Below are 15,131 nucleotides of genomic sequence, written 5' to 3'. Positions count from 1 at the left end.
TGGATGGGATTTCAAGATATCCCATTCCCACTATGCGTCTCTGTGCACCTGCGGATCACCCTCGGACATGCGGTGCGTCTTTCCAGACCACAGCATGTTAATTTCTCTTGCAGAGCAGGCTAGTCTCCGCAACAGAAATTAGATCACTACAATTTATTGATTGCGGTGAATCCGCATGGTTCAATTTACACATGCGGATTCACCTGCGTGCAGCGATTTGGACGCAGCATAAAGTATGCTGCTTTCAAAGTGTTGCCAGTCCCAACCGTGTGCACATACCCCTAGGCTGTGTGCACATGTTGCAGATTTAGTGCTTTTTTTTTGTTGCAGGTTTTTTTGTGCGCAAATTTGTGATAAAACCTGGTGCTAGCAAAGTGAATGAGAAACCTGAACTGTCATGCACATGTTGAGTATAGAAAATAATCTGCAGCATGTCAATTCTCTGTGCTTTTTTGCCTGCGTTTTTCAACCATTGAATGCACTGAAAAAACTAGGCAAAATCGCAACATTTTTGATGCTGCGTTTTCCTGCCAAGAGATACAGAATTTTCTGCACCAAATACCCTTAGGCTGTGTGCACACTGTTCGTTTTAGCAACATTTTTTCCGCTAAGAATTGGGCAAAAAACGCTAGTCAGGATTTGCAATGCGTTTAAAACTGCTGCATGTCAACTTTGTGTGGTTTTGCCTAATTCCCTTTGCCCATGTCACTTGTAAACAATAATAAACCACTATATACTCACATATCTGCCATAATCCCGAGTGTCCCACGGCAATCAGATCATCCAGCAGCCAGCGATACACTGACAGGAGTGTGATCGCTCCCGGCAGTGTATAGCGCTGATCTGCCGGGAGAGAGGTCACCAGAGTTCAATCAGCTGATGAGCTCCAGTGACCTCACTTACTGCACCGTTGCTGTGTCAGAAAATTCTCATGCAGCAGTGGTGCCGTGAGGTCACCAGAGCTTATCAGCTGATTGAACTCCGGTGACTTCTCTCCCTGCAGCTCAGTGCTGTGCACTCACAGGAGCGATTTTATACTCCTGTGTCCATGTATAGCCTGCTGTGACTGCTCTAGAACTGACCCAAATCTTCGTGGGACACTGTGGATAATGTCATCACCTCGAACAGATGAGGGATATGGTTGTGGTTTTATTTTATTTTTTTCAGGTGACTGGCTTCAGCGGATTGGACGTTAGGTGAGTATTTTTATTTTCTGTTTCTTTTACAGATGACAATGGCTTCAGGGGATTAGGCGTTAGGTAAATATAACTGTTTATTTTTAAATAAATGATTAAAACCGTGTGGACTTTTATTTCAAATAAAGGATTTTTTTCAGTCCGTGTGTTTTTCAAAACCATACTATGTGGTTAGTAATGGGGGTGTCTTATAGACGCCCGGTATTACTAACCTGGGCTTCATGCCAGCTGCTAATGCAAGGCTGACATGAACCCCAACATTATTACCCCACTTGCCACCGCCACAGGGCAAGTGGGAAGAGCGGAGACTAAGCACCAGATTTGGCGCATCTTACGGATGCGCAATTTCTAGGGCCGCTGAGGGCTGATACTATTAGCCTCGGAGGGAGCCAGTATCCATGGCCCCTTCCTTGGCTATTAATATCTGCTCACAGCTGTCGGTTTAGCCTTTGCTGGTCAGATTTTATATGGGGACCCTACGTCAATTTTTTTCATTGGTCCCTCTTGTATCTAGCCAGTAAACGCGAAGGTAACAGCTGTGGGCTGTTAATAGGCAGGGAACATTTTTGGCTAATTGCCCCTTCCCTGGCTAGTAATATCAGCCCCCAGGTTTCCCTCTGCTGGATATGAAAATGACGCGGGTGCCCACACCATTTATTTTACTTAATTCATTTTATTTCATAAGAAATCCCATGCCCACTGCTTGTTTTTGACGCTGTGTAAACTCACCCGCAGCATGTCAATTTGCAGATTTTGACCGATTGAAATGTCATTACATGCAGTGGATCCACATGTACTGACAAAACAAGTGCAGCATTAGAATGCAGCATTTTGGGCGTAGTCCAAGCGCGCTGCTGGTTCCTGATCGTGGGGACGTGCCCTAAAGGCTTAACCAAACAGCTGTGAGCTGTTAATAGCCAGGGGACATATTGGCCTAATAGCTTTTTCTAAGCTAAAAAATACCAGCCCTCCGCTGCCCCAGAAATGACACTTCATATTTAATGTTCCAATTCTGGCACTTAGCCCAGATTCTTCCTGATGCATCAGGGTAATGGGATTAGGTGTCGCTGACATAAAGCCCAAGGTTTAGTAATGAAGAGGTGTCAGCCAGACACCCTTATTACTAAACTTGTAAGTAAACAGTGAAATAAACACACACGCCAAGAATAAAACACTTTCTTTAACCCCTTCACGACATGCTCCGTACATGTACAGCGCATGTCGTGTCTCCCCTTTTGGTGCGGGCTCCGGTGCTGAGCCTGCACCTTTCCGGGCAAATGACCGCTGATCTGGACATGCCCCTAACAGCCGCAGGTGGAATCGCGATCTACCCGCAGCTGTTAACATGATAAATGCCGCTGTCAAATTCTGACAAAAGCATTTAACATGATCATGCCGGAAGCGTGTCACATGATCGGGGGTCTCCGATGGGTTGTCATGACAACCCGGAGTCTACAGGCGACCTCTGTGGTTGTCATAGCCAATCTGCTATGAGCGGCGGTCGGCGTTCACAGCCGATGAGCAGTTTTGTTACACATAGCGGGACTAATGCCCTGCTATGTGTAACACAGGTGATCGGAAGATGGAGACTATTGAAGCAAGTAAAAAGTAGAAAAAAAATGTTTTTAAAAGTTTAAATCACTCCCACCCCCACTTTTGCCCTATTCAAAATAAAACCATAAAAAAAATCAAATATACACATATTTGGTATCCCGCTTTCAGAAGCGCCCGATCTATCAATATAAAAAAAGTGTTCATCAGATCGGTAAATGGCGTAACGAGAACAAAAATCCAAATGCCACAATGAAATTTTTTTTAGTCGCCGCAACATTGCAATAAAATGCAATAACAGGTTATCAAAAGATCGTATCTACACCAAAGTGGTATCAATAAAAACATCAGCTCGATGCACAAAAAATAAGCCCTCACCCAGTCCACGAAAAATAGTCTCGACTGGTCTCGGAAAATGGCGCCTTTTTTTTTTTTTTTTTTTATAACAAAGTTTGGATTTTTTTTTCCACTCAAATAAGAGAACATATACATATTTGGTATCTACGAACTCGTATTGACCTGTAGAATCATAATGGCAAGTGAGTTTTAGCTTTGAGTGAACATGGTAAAAAAAAAAGGCGGAATTGCACTTTTTTGCAATTTCGCCGCACTTGGAATTTTTTTCCTGTTTTTCAGTACACAATATGGTAAAACCAATGGTGTCGTTCAAAAGTGCAACTCGTCTTGCAAAACACAAGCCCTCACATGGACATGTTGAAAAAAAATAAAAGTTATGGCTCATGGAATAAGGTGCGCAAAACCAGAGAAGGGTTAAAGCGATGTCCCACGTATCTTTTTTCAAATATCTTTAGCTCCAAAAGGCATTCCTTGCTGTAAAAAAAAGCGCATGCAAAAACCGTGCTTTTTTTCTGCCAAGAGATGCAGAAATATCTGCACCCAAATACTGAACGTGTGCACATACACTTATGGCTGCATGATCTATTTGTGATTATGGAGACCATGTTAAACAGATGTCTGAATGAGACTTTACTGGTTCATCTAAGGCACCAAGTTTTAGGTTTAGCATAGTTTTGTTTAAACATTATCTTACAGTTAGAATGATCAATGTTACATTTGTGTGCTGATTCCCAGTTACTCTGCATCATCACCCAGAGCCGCACTAACGGCTCAGCTAGTTCTGTGCTGTCATTTTTTCACTGAATTTTATGTACATGCATAAGAGACAAAAGGACAGTGAAAAAAGCGCACCAAAAAACAAGCAAAAAAGCAAGAAAATCCTGAACAAACCTCCTGGCAAGAGATCAGGTTTTGCTGCAGAAAAAAAAACCACGCAGCAAAAAACGCAATGTGTGAACATAGCCTCATCTAAATTGTGTGTAAAACTCCATGTTCACACTGGAGAAGCCGCCCCAGGAAGCTTTATGGAGCAGATTTGATGCCTCCGACACCTACTACATATCTGCTGCATGTGAGCAGAACTCTAGCTATTTGAGTGCCGCTCATTTATGTAGAATGTAACTCTGGATCAATAATCGGGATAATTAAGTGGCATTTACAAACCAAACTTTTCTTATGTTATCAATAATGGGTGAACCTACACTTCTGGCTACATTAATTTGTGAAACCTGATGTGGAAGAAACCAGTTTGTTCCAATCTTGTGTCTTCAGGTCCAACAAATAAACTAGAAAAAAAGCCGCTGTGTTGCTGTTTTCATAAATTTCAATCTTTGTGCTCCATGGGCACATTTTTAGCTTTCCAGTACTTTAAAAAACATGGACATACTTGTAACAATAACTGAACAGCTATTTCTCACGTAATGAACTTGTTTGTTCCCTCTGCAGCTCAGCAAACAGCTCTCCTTATTTCTCCCACTAAGACGCCAGCACCAATAGCTTCAGAGTACCTGTTTTCTCCACCATCTCGAAGTACAAGGAGGACAACAAGGACAAAACTCTCTACCAGTGTAATGCTGGAAGAAAAGGTCGGATATCATTGTTTTATGTTGCTGGGCTTTCCTTTCCTTTTACATTGCAGAAAATCTTAAGCCCTAATTATGCGTTTCCCTAATTTTTAGGATGTAACTGTTGAGCTATTTCATGCGACTCCTTATGTTCCTGACACACCAGAACTAAAGCGACCAAGAGGCAGACCTTCAAAATGCCGAGTAAAGGAAGACGACCAGTAAGTATTTGTTGTAGTGTTTTCATTCCTTCTTAATTTCGGTAAAATCATCTAACCTGTTACATATATACACACTTTTGGGCCTGATTCATCAATGTGTAACCACCAGAATTCAGCCTTAAAATACCTTAGATGTTGCAGTTTTCACAGCAGTTTTGGCCGCTACACCAAATTACTTGGAACTGGGGCGAGACAGAATATTGCAACACCTGCTTGACAAATTTATTACAAATTGCTCATACCTTACAGCAGAAATGTTACTTCAGTTTGTCTGGATTCGCGATCTAATCCAATTGGAGTCATATTATTAAAATCTAACTATTATTAGTTCTATTAAGAAATAAGGTGATTCTGAATCACAAATATCTAGAAATGTTGTACCAAATGTAGTCTGTGAATGCTGTATTAAATATTAGTCTCAATTATGAAAGTCTTCTCCCATGAGCGACTAACATTAACTCCCTTTTTTAAAAGTTTGTTCCCATTAATAGTTAGTGGGTCCTATATTATTTAATTCTATACGTTATCTAATCAACCAGTCTCAGTTGTGAGACCATCTATTCCCATATCGCACTCTCATCAGTGGATCATTATTGGTTGGCTAGTAAATATGTAGCATTGAGAGTGATCCAGTTATGAACTCCCTGATCACTTCCTATGTAAGAACAGACTAGCACATTCAAACATTGGCACTGGAGATAAAGCCCTACGCTTTTCTTCAATGATTGATTACTGCTTTGAGTATATAAACAGTATAAAATGCGCAGTAATCCATGAGAACGTATTGGCATGATTGCTGGCTGGAGTAGCATATTTGGCAAGATGCATGTCCGTGATGAGGTGTACCGAATTCATAAGGGGTTTGCACATTTTAATTCTGCACACCCATCATTAAGACTGGTGTACAAAATTCCAGTTTTAATGAATCTGGCCCTTTATTCTGACAGGGTAAGTATGCTTAACAGCAGATGCTAAAATATATTTGTGCCACCTCCATGGGATGGCTTCAATAAGGCACATTGGTGATTGACAGCAGTCTTGCGTGTTAGTCTACTTTTCCACTCCTCATCTTTTTTTATAGTCAGTGGCTTTAGGAGCAATGTCCATTACCTTATACTGTTGGGCGCCGTCAGTGTTCATGTCTGGCATTTCAAACATCACCCTTCACCAAGTTATATAGAGAAGTCTATAGAAAGCTATAATAAAATTATTAAACTGATTATGGACTTAAAGCAACTAAACCACTGCTAAGAAAAAAGGACTATTAGGATATCACCTAGGGATCTGCTTTACCAGTAGAATCTGGCATTACTGATTGACGTCTATTTAATAGGAGCAAAATATCTAGGTGGTCTGACCTGATTGCTGAAAATTTACGGATTATAGAATAAAGGGGAAGAGGGAAAAAATACAAGGAATAGGTTTGCAGAAAATAAATGTTTCAATTTTGACAGTTTTTTATGAACACCTATTTATTAATTCCATTAAAGGGATTGTCTGGTTTAAAATGAAAAGTGTGCAGTCACTCTGTGCGACTGCAGACTTGTGAATCCTCCCAGGGCACGCACTGTGTGTTGTGAGGATTCGTCGTTTCCTGCCCCGGAAACGGCGGTAAGGTACTCTACATGCATTCTCCATGGCAAAACCCATCTAGTGGGCGCGACCTCGCTCAATACAGTTGTATTGAGCGAGGTCGCGCCCACTAGACTGGTTCAGCCTGGAAGCATGCATATTACATACCTGACCGCTGTTCCCGGAGCAGAGAACGGCGAATCTTCGCAGCACACAGTGCGTGCCCTGGGAGGATTCACAAGTCTGCAGTCTCAGTCATACCTGACCACTTCGGCACCCACCATCCGATTCACTTTTCTGCATCGCTGCGTGCTGTTTCTCCGGTCTCTTCACCATAGACCAGTAATTCCATACAAGACCTTATGACATGCAGTGACCTGCGGTCTGGATGTGTCATGAAGTCCTAATCCATAATGAAAAGGCCTTAGAAGCAACGCGCAATGGCAAAAAGAGGAGGATCAGACAATAGCCGGAGAGGTCAGCTTTAATCATGTATGTTTTTGTTTAACAGGCATACGTAATTAGGGGTCATACGTAAGTTGGATGTTTGGAAGTCGGGGACTTCCTCTATACTACTTAAACTTATTTTGTTGTTCAAAGTCTGGATATAGTATATCATTAATACTGTAATATATTCACTCATGCTTCTTATACAGATTTCTCCATATAATACACTGTATCAAAGTTCCTGAACATTTCAATTTGTAGGAAATAAAGTGCAACATTGTTCTCTATTGGGTGGCACTTCAATAACTGTCTCAATCATATTGCTATCCTTTAAAGGATCAATACACACTAGCTATTGAACCCGTTCTACGCCCTGGTGGCGAGCATTTTTATTGGTATATGGTCTCCCATGCTGGTATGTCCTGCCCCCTCCTGTCCCCACCATCCTATCCTGGTATGCATGGCACTCCTCACCCCCAATCCTGGTATGCATGGCACCCCTCACCCCCCCAATCCTGGTATGCATGGTCCCCTCGCCCCCAATCCTGGTATGCATGGTCCCCTCGCCCCCCAATCCTGGTATGCATGGTCCCCTTGCCCCCCAATCCTGGTATGCATGGTCCCCTCGCCCCCCAATCCTGGTATGCATGGTCCCCTCGCCCCCCAGTCCTGGTATGCATGGCACCCCTCGCCCCCCAGTCCTGGTATGCATGGCACCCCTCATCCCCCAGTCCCGTTATGCATGGCACCCCTCACCCCCCCAATCCTGGTATGCATGGTCCCCTCGCCCCCCAATCCTGGTATGCATGGTCCCCTCGCCCCCCAATCCTGGTATGCATGGTCCCCTCGCCCCCCAATCCTGGTATGCATGGTCCCCTCGCCCCCCAATCCTGGTATGCATGGTCCCCCTCATCCCCCAATCCTGGTATGCATGGCACCCCTCATCCCCCAATCCTGGTATGCATGGCACCCCTCATCCCCCAATCCTGGTATATATGTATGGTACCCCTCACCCCCCCAATCCTGGTATGCATGGTCCCCTCGCCCCCAATCCTAGTATGCATTGTCCCCTCGCCCCCCAATCCTGGTATGCATGGTCCCCTCGCCCCCCAATCCTGGTATGCATGGTCCCCTCGCCCCCCAATCCTGGTATGCATGGTCCCCTCGCCCCCCAGTCCTGGTATGCATGGCACCCCTCGCCCCCCAGTCCCGTTATGCATGGCACCCCTCACCCCCCCAATCCTGGTATGCATGGTCCCCTCGCCCCCCAATCCTGGTATGCATGGTCCCTTCGCCCCCCAATCCTGGTATGCATGGTCCCTTCGCCCCCCAATCCTGGTATGCATGGTCCCCTCGCCCCCCAATCCTGGTATGCATGGTCCCCTCGCCCCCCAATCCTGGTATGCATGGTCCCCTCGCCCCCCAATCCTGGTATGCATGGTCCCCTCGCCCCCCAATCCTGGTATGCATGGTCCCCTCGCCCCCCAATCCTGGTATGCATGGTCCCCTCACCCCCCCCCCCAATCTTTGTATGCATGGTACCCCTCACCCCCCCAATCTTTGTATGCATGGTACCCCTCACCCCCCCCCCCCCCCAATCTTTGTATTCGTGTTACCCCTCATCAGTTTCACGCTGTACGCATACAAAAAAATAAACACTTATACTCGCCTTTCTTCCTTGTGCTCCAGCGCTGCTGTGTCCTGTTCTGCCGGAGGCCGGTGGAGGAGTGCGGCGCGTGCCCATACCGCGCTGTCCGGCGCCATTTTGCTGTAGACACACTGTAAATGTGTCTTCAGTAAAATGCCGCCGGATAGCTCTATGCGCATGTGCCGATTCCGATGCCTCACTCCTGCCCCGATCTCTGGGTCAAGAGAGGCGCCGCAGCAGCGCTCCTCCCGGTCAGGTAAATATGGCGCTGAAGATCGTGGTATGTGCTCAGTGTCTACGCATACCGTGATCTCCGGTGCCATACCCTCCTCTTACCTGTAACGGCTGGATGCGTTCTTCTGTCTGGAGCCAGACTGCACAGGCGTGTCGCGCTTGCACAGTCTATCGAGGCTTCAGACAGAGGGACACTTGTAGTGTTATATTATAGATATCAAGTGATGCTTAAAATCGCTTGGAAAAGCGCATGTAAAAACGCTTAAACGCTTCTCCCTGGCAGAAAAACCGCATGTAAAATCTGTATGCCTTTTTCTGCCAGGGAGAGGAAAAAACGCTCAGGAAATTTCTGCTTAAAGTCTGCATCATGGGCACATACCCTTATAGTCCGAAAAATACCGTATTTTAATATTTTATTTAATTAACAAAATAACTTTCATTTTATTCACTTTCTTTACTACCAGACCCTTTTCTCCCCCTTTTTTTCTCATTTATTCTATATTTATTCTAAGTGGTATATGCTAATGTGAATAGTTTAATAACAAAGGTGGGATTTCTGCTCTGAGACTCTCACGGTATGCATACACTAACATTTTACAGTTTTGGGAACACTTATGTACTAAGTGAACTAACATCTGGATGTAAATTTGGTAGTTTGACGCAGTATTGAGAGATGGTGCTCACCAATATGACAAAGGGGATACGGGATTCGAAAAAAAAAAGTGCCTAACCACGGACAGGCAGGTAGTTGCGATGTACCTTTCTGTTGTGCCCAAAGCAGTCACAGGCTTCTACTGAGGTCACCGCAGCAGAGCAGCAGTTTCTCCTCCTGTTGACTGGACGGGACCACTGGTGTCATGCTGATTGACAGCTGGCGCTCTGCTGCCTATTTGGGGGAAGCCGGCCGTCAATCAGCATGACACCAGTGGTCCCGTCCTGTCAACAGGAGGAGAAACTGCTGCTCTGCTGACAGGGGGAAGCAGACTCTCCAGCAGGAGCGGTCAATGACCGGCGCCGGGTACAACAGGCAGGTAGTAGCCTGATTCAGCAACTTCATTCCTATTTTTAATGTCCCAGATATCCCCTTTAATGAACTTAATGAAATGGTTTGCTCTCTGTCCTCCACACTACTTTCTCCAAATGTATGAGCTATATGGACCTACTCTGCTGTCTTTACCAGAAACGTCAAAGGGCTCGTTTGATATGATTCTGTATATATTTGCATTTTAGACACATTGAACATAGTAAGTTTTGGCTAATAAGTTTTAGAAGGGGCACAGTAAAGGATATTCAGATGTGACTTTTTTCACATCTGTGGTGCAGTTTCCATAAGTAACTGCAACCACTACCCAGTGTCAGATTATTTATTTGACCTCAATAGCACCCCCCACTGGCCTTGTTGATTTCTAATGGGCACTGTTGTGGTGTTCCTCACTTTTGATAGTGCTGCATGCAGAGTTATTCGTCCTGTGTCTACTATGTGTCTGCTATGGCAATCCGTGATGCAGAGCCATACCTGTATACATAGAAAATGTTAACACATCGTTGTTCACTATAGGCATGTAATGTACTTACTACTCCTGTGCACTTCAACTTGTTACTTCTGGAATATTATAGGGCAGAAGATCACCCTCCTATAAAGATTCAGCTGCTGTCACCCCCAGAAAAGGCAACTGGTGATTCAGAAAGTACAAAGCCTTCATCTTTAAAATCTAAAGCTTCTGATCGAAAGCAGTCCAGGAAAACCAGGAGAAGGAAAATTATATCAAAACCAGTCAATCGCAGGAACATCAGATGATTGATGAACGTTGTTGATTTTAATGTGCTGTGTAAAATAAAATAAACTGTGTAAAATATTAAAATCGGCTCACTGGGAAGAATAATTTATATAAATTATTGTAAATGGTCTTAAAAGCTTGAAGTTTAATATTTCATTAGAATTTTCTTCCCAGACATTTTTTCTATTTTGTATCGTTTTGTAAAAAATGTATCTATAGCTTCTTAATATGTTAAATAAATGAGAGAATTAACAATATTTTACTTTTATTATAAAACTCAGTTTCATTTTCTTAACTTAATCATTGTTTTCCATAATGACTCTCTGAAATTTACTGCATCCTTGACCTTTTTAAGGCAAAGGCCATAAATCCACTTAATGTAAATGTTGCATTTTTTCTGATGTGTTATTTTGTGCACAGAAAGTCTGCTACATTTTAAAGGAACATTCACACGGTTTTTGAAAGTTGGTCCATTAAAAAAAACCTGCAATATCACTTAAATGCTTGAGACTCTTCCTATTCATTTCTATTGTAGAACCGGTTTACTGTTTCTATATGCAGTTTTTTTCCGCTTCAGGTTTTAAAAAATGTTTGGTGGAATAAAAGTGCATGACACTACTTTTGAAGTGGCTTCTGATGACATCCGATCCAAACTACTAGACACTGTGAATCAAATAGCTGCAACAAAGTAAAAGTTTTCAAAACACTTCAATAACTCTTCAAAAATACTTACAAAAATACTTACAAGATTGTCCCATAAACAAAGTGTATTTTAATCAATGTCTATTGGTATAATAATAAGTTCCACAATTTGATTTGTTAAAATGTTCCTGTGCTGAGATAATCTTATAAATGTGCACCTGCTACATACTATTAAATGGCTGTGTCTGATCATACCACAGCACCTTGCTAGGGAAGGATACAAAAAAGTATACGGACAGGACAGCATGGGATTGCAGCGGATTCTTTTTGTGAGGCAAAACATTTCCTTACCTGTTTTATTACAGGAATCAGTTCTTTTGCTGCGTCTCTAGCACTCTGCTCATATTGGAAATCAAGTCAGTGACACCTAATGTCAGCTTACTTGATTTATGATGAACTCCACACCCACGCACAAAGACGGCCACACACTGGACCTCATCTTCACCCGCCTCTGTTCCCTATCTAACCTCTCTAGCTCACCTCTCCCTCTTTCTGACCACAACCTACTCACATTCTCTTCTCTCTCCTCTCCAGGGCAACAATCCCCACTCCACAAAGTTGCATACCCTCGCAGACATCTCAAACACCTTGACCTACACTCACTCTCTGAATCCCTCCTCCCTCTCACAGACATTAGTTCCTTACATGATGCAGATGTTGCTGCCACTTTATACAACACCACAACCGCTGCAGCTCTCGATTCGGTCGCCCCCCCTCACACATACCAAGGCTCGCACAATCAACAGACAACCGTGGCACACCAGCCTAACTGAAGAACTGCGACGGGCCTCCAGGGTTGCTGAACGTAGATGGAAAAGGTCCCAGTCCAATGAGCACTTCATCGCATTCAAACAGTCCCTCACTACCTTCAAGTCCACATTCACTGCAGCAAAACAAACATACTTCTCATATCTTCCCTGTCTCACAACCCTAAACAACTATTGATCACCTTCAACTCTCTCCTCCCCCAGTGCCTCCTCCCTCTCCTCTTATTTCAGCCAAAGACTTTGCCTCATTCTTTAAGTAGAAGATTGACACCATCAGACAAAGCTCTTGCCTAAAGCCCCGACAGCCCCTCCCCACACCTACTCAACCCTCTTCCTCCAAAACCACCTTCTCCACCATTTCTGAAGATAAACTTTCCTCTTTACTCTCCAAATCACACCTCACCACCTGTGAACTTGACCCAATCCCATCCCACCTCATCCCAAACCTTACCACTATCTTCATCCCAACCCTAGCCCACCTCTTCAACCTGTCACTAACAACTGGTGTCTTCCCCTCATGCTTCAAACATGCCTCAATCTCACCCATCCTCAAAAAACCCTCCCTTGACCCATCCTCTGTGTCTAGCTATCGCCCCATATCACTTCTCCCCTATGCCTCAAAACTACTGGAACAACATGTCCACTCTGAGCTGTCCTCCCACCTCTCCTCCTGCTCCCTGTTCGACCGCCTACAATCTGGTTTCCGACCGCACCATTCTACTGAAACTGCACTGACTAAAGTCACCAATGACCTACTAACCGCCAAAGCTAAGCGACACTACTCTGTCCTCCTCCTCCTAGACCTGTCATCTGCCTTTGACACAGTGGACCATTCCATATTACTACACTCTCTCATCTCTCGGCATCACAGACTTGGCCCTATCCTGGATCTCCTCATACCTAACAGACAGGACATTCAGTGTCTCCCACTCACACACCACCTCCTTATCTCGCCCCCTATCTGTCGGTGTCCCCCAAGGTTCAGTTCTAGGACCGCTGCTCTTCTCCATCTACACCTTAGGCCTGGGACAGCTCATAGAATCTCATGGCTTTCATTATCACCTCTATGCTGATGACACACAGATCTACCTCTCTGGACCCGATATCACCTCCTTACTAACCAAAATCCCACAATGTCTGTCTGCTATCTCATCCTTCTTCTCTGCCAGATTTCTAAAACTTAACATGGACAAAATGGAATTCATCATCTTTCCGCCATCTCATTCAACCCCCCCAACTGACCTATCTATCAACGTCAATGGCTGCCCACTCTCCCCAGTCCCTCAAGCTCACTGCCTTGGGGTAACCCTGGACTCAACTCTCCTTCAAACCACATATCCAAGCCCTTTCCACTTCCTGCCGATTCCAACTCCAAAATATCTCCCGGATCCGCACATTGATAAACCATGCATCTGCAAAAAAACTAGTGCACGCCCTCCTCATCTCCCGCCTTGACTACTGCAACCTCTTACTCTGTGACCTCCCCTCTAACACTCTCGCACCCCTCCAATCTATCCTAAGCTCTGCTGCCCGACTAATCCACCTGTCGTCTCCCCCCCACCGCGCTATTCCCCGGCCTTTCCTCTCTGTCAATCTCTCCACTGGCTCCCCATTGCTCAGAGACTCCAGTTCAAAACCATAACCATGACATACAAAGCCATTCACAACCTGTCTCCTCCATATATCTCTGACCTAGTCTCCCGATACATACCCGCACGCAACCTCCGATCCTCACAAGATGTCCTTCTCTACTCCCCTCTGATCTCCTCCTCCCACAACCGTATACAAGATTTCTCCTGTGCATCCCCCCCTACTCTGGAACTCTCTACCCCAACGTATCAGACTCTCGCCTACCGTGGAAACCTTCAAAAGGAACCTGAAGACCCACCTCTTCCGACAAGCCTACAACCTGCAGTAACCACCGCTGCACGACCAGCTCTACCGTCACCTACTGTATACTCGCCCATCCCTTGTAGATTGTGAGCCCTTGCGGGCAGGGTCCTCGCTCCACCATACCGCTGCACGACCAGCTCTACCCTCACCTACTGTATCCTCACCCATCCCTTGTAGATTGTGAGCCCTCGCGGGCAGGGTCCTCGCTCCACCATACCGCTGCACGACCAGCTCTACCCTCACCTACTGTATACTCACCCATCCCTTGTAGATTGTGAGCCCTTGCGGGCAGGGTCCTCGCTTCTCCTGTACCAGTCGCTGTCACATTGTGTTCAAGTTTATTGTAATTGTTCTTGTATTATACTGCTTTTTCACATGTAAAGCGCCATGGAATAAATGGCGCTATAATAATAAATAACTCTGGAGACTAGTGATTTGGGCAAAAACACTCACTTCTATGATAAAACATAGGGGCAATGTTTTACCTCGCAGAAAGCAGCAGCTGCAAACCATAGTTATGTCATCTGTATAATCGCTTATTCTTCCTTCCTTGGCCAGGAATTGCAATATGTGCTGACCATCTTCCTACTTGGTCAGACACATCAAATGCTGCTACGTACTATATAATGGCTGTAAGTTTACGTCATGGTCTGGAAGGGGTTCTTGACTTGAGCTATGCCTGCACGATCGCCGCCGCAAGTTCAGCTTAATGGGGTTGTCCACTACTAGGACAACCCCTTCTTAATGTTCAGCCCCGATAAAATAAACCTTTACTCGCCTCCCATGCTGGCTCTGTTCCAGTGGTATCTGTACTCTGTCCCAGTGCTGTGATGTGGTGGAATGACACGTGATGCCTGGTGTCACTGTCCCCACCTCCTGTCGAAATGATCATGAAGAGGAAGTCCAGGATCAGCTGCAGCCGGACTTCCGCTTCATGTTCAGTTTGTACGAAGGCGGGGACAGAGATACCAGCGCTGATTGGGCGTCACGTGTCATTACACCGCATCATAGCCCTGGGACCGCGAGGTTTGTTTGTTTATCTGGGCCATACATTTAGTTTAAGAAGGGGTTGTCCTAGTAGCGGATAACCCCTTTGAAGAAGTGCTCCCATCAACTTTTATCCTCTTAATATATTGGAATCATATTGTATAGCACTGTGTACTTACAATTGCTCATTTTACCCAGCTAATTATTCTCTTT

The 15,131-nt window shown here is 44.8% G+C and overlaps 1 protein-coding gene across 1 annotated transcript in view; it reads left to right on the top strand.

Moving 5' to 3' along the window:
* LOC141221657 (protein ELYS-like) overlaps positions 1–14,361 on the top strand; it is a 120,174-nt gene extending 105,813 nt beyond the window's left edge. The window contains exons 32-34 of the mRNA XM_073666554.1: positions 4,551–4,690; positions 4,784–4,890; positions 10,409–14,361. Of these exons, the coding sequence (XP_073522655.1) occupies positions 4,551–4,690; positions 4,784–4,890; positions 10,409–10,589 (428 nt within the window). The 3' untranslated portion in view covers positions 10,590–14,361. The remainder of the gene's footprint in view (positions 1–4,550; positions 4,691–4,783; positions 4,891–10,408) is intronic.
* Positions 14,362–15,131: the final 770 nt, after the last annotated feature.

This window comes from Phyllobates terribilis, unplaced genomic scaffold, assembly GCF_046119375.1.
Source record: "Phyllobates terribilis strain yellow unplaced genomic scaffold, ASM4611937v1 Scaffold_327__1_contigs__length_2127877, whole genome shotgun sequence".
Taxonomy (NCBI): domain Eukaryota; kingdom Metazoa; phylum Chordata; class Amphibia; order Anura; family Dendrobatidae; genus Phyllobates; species Phyllobates terribilis.
This window is presented reverse-complemented; position numbering and strand designations above follow the sequence as displayed.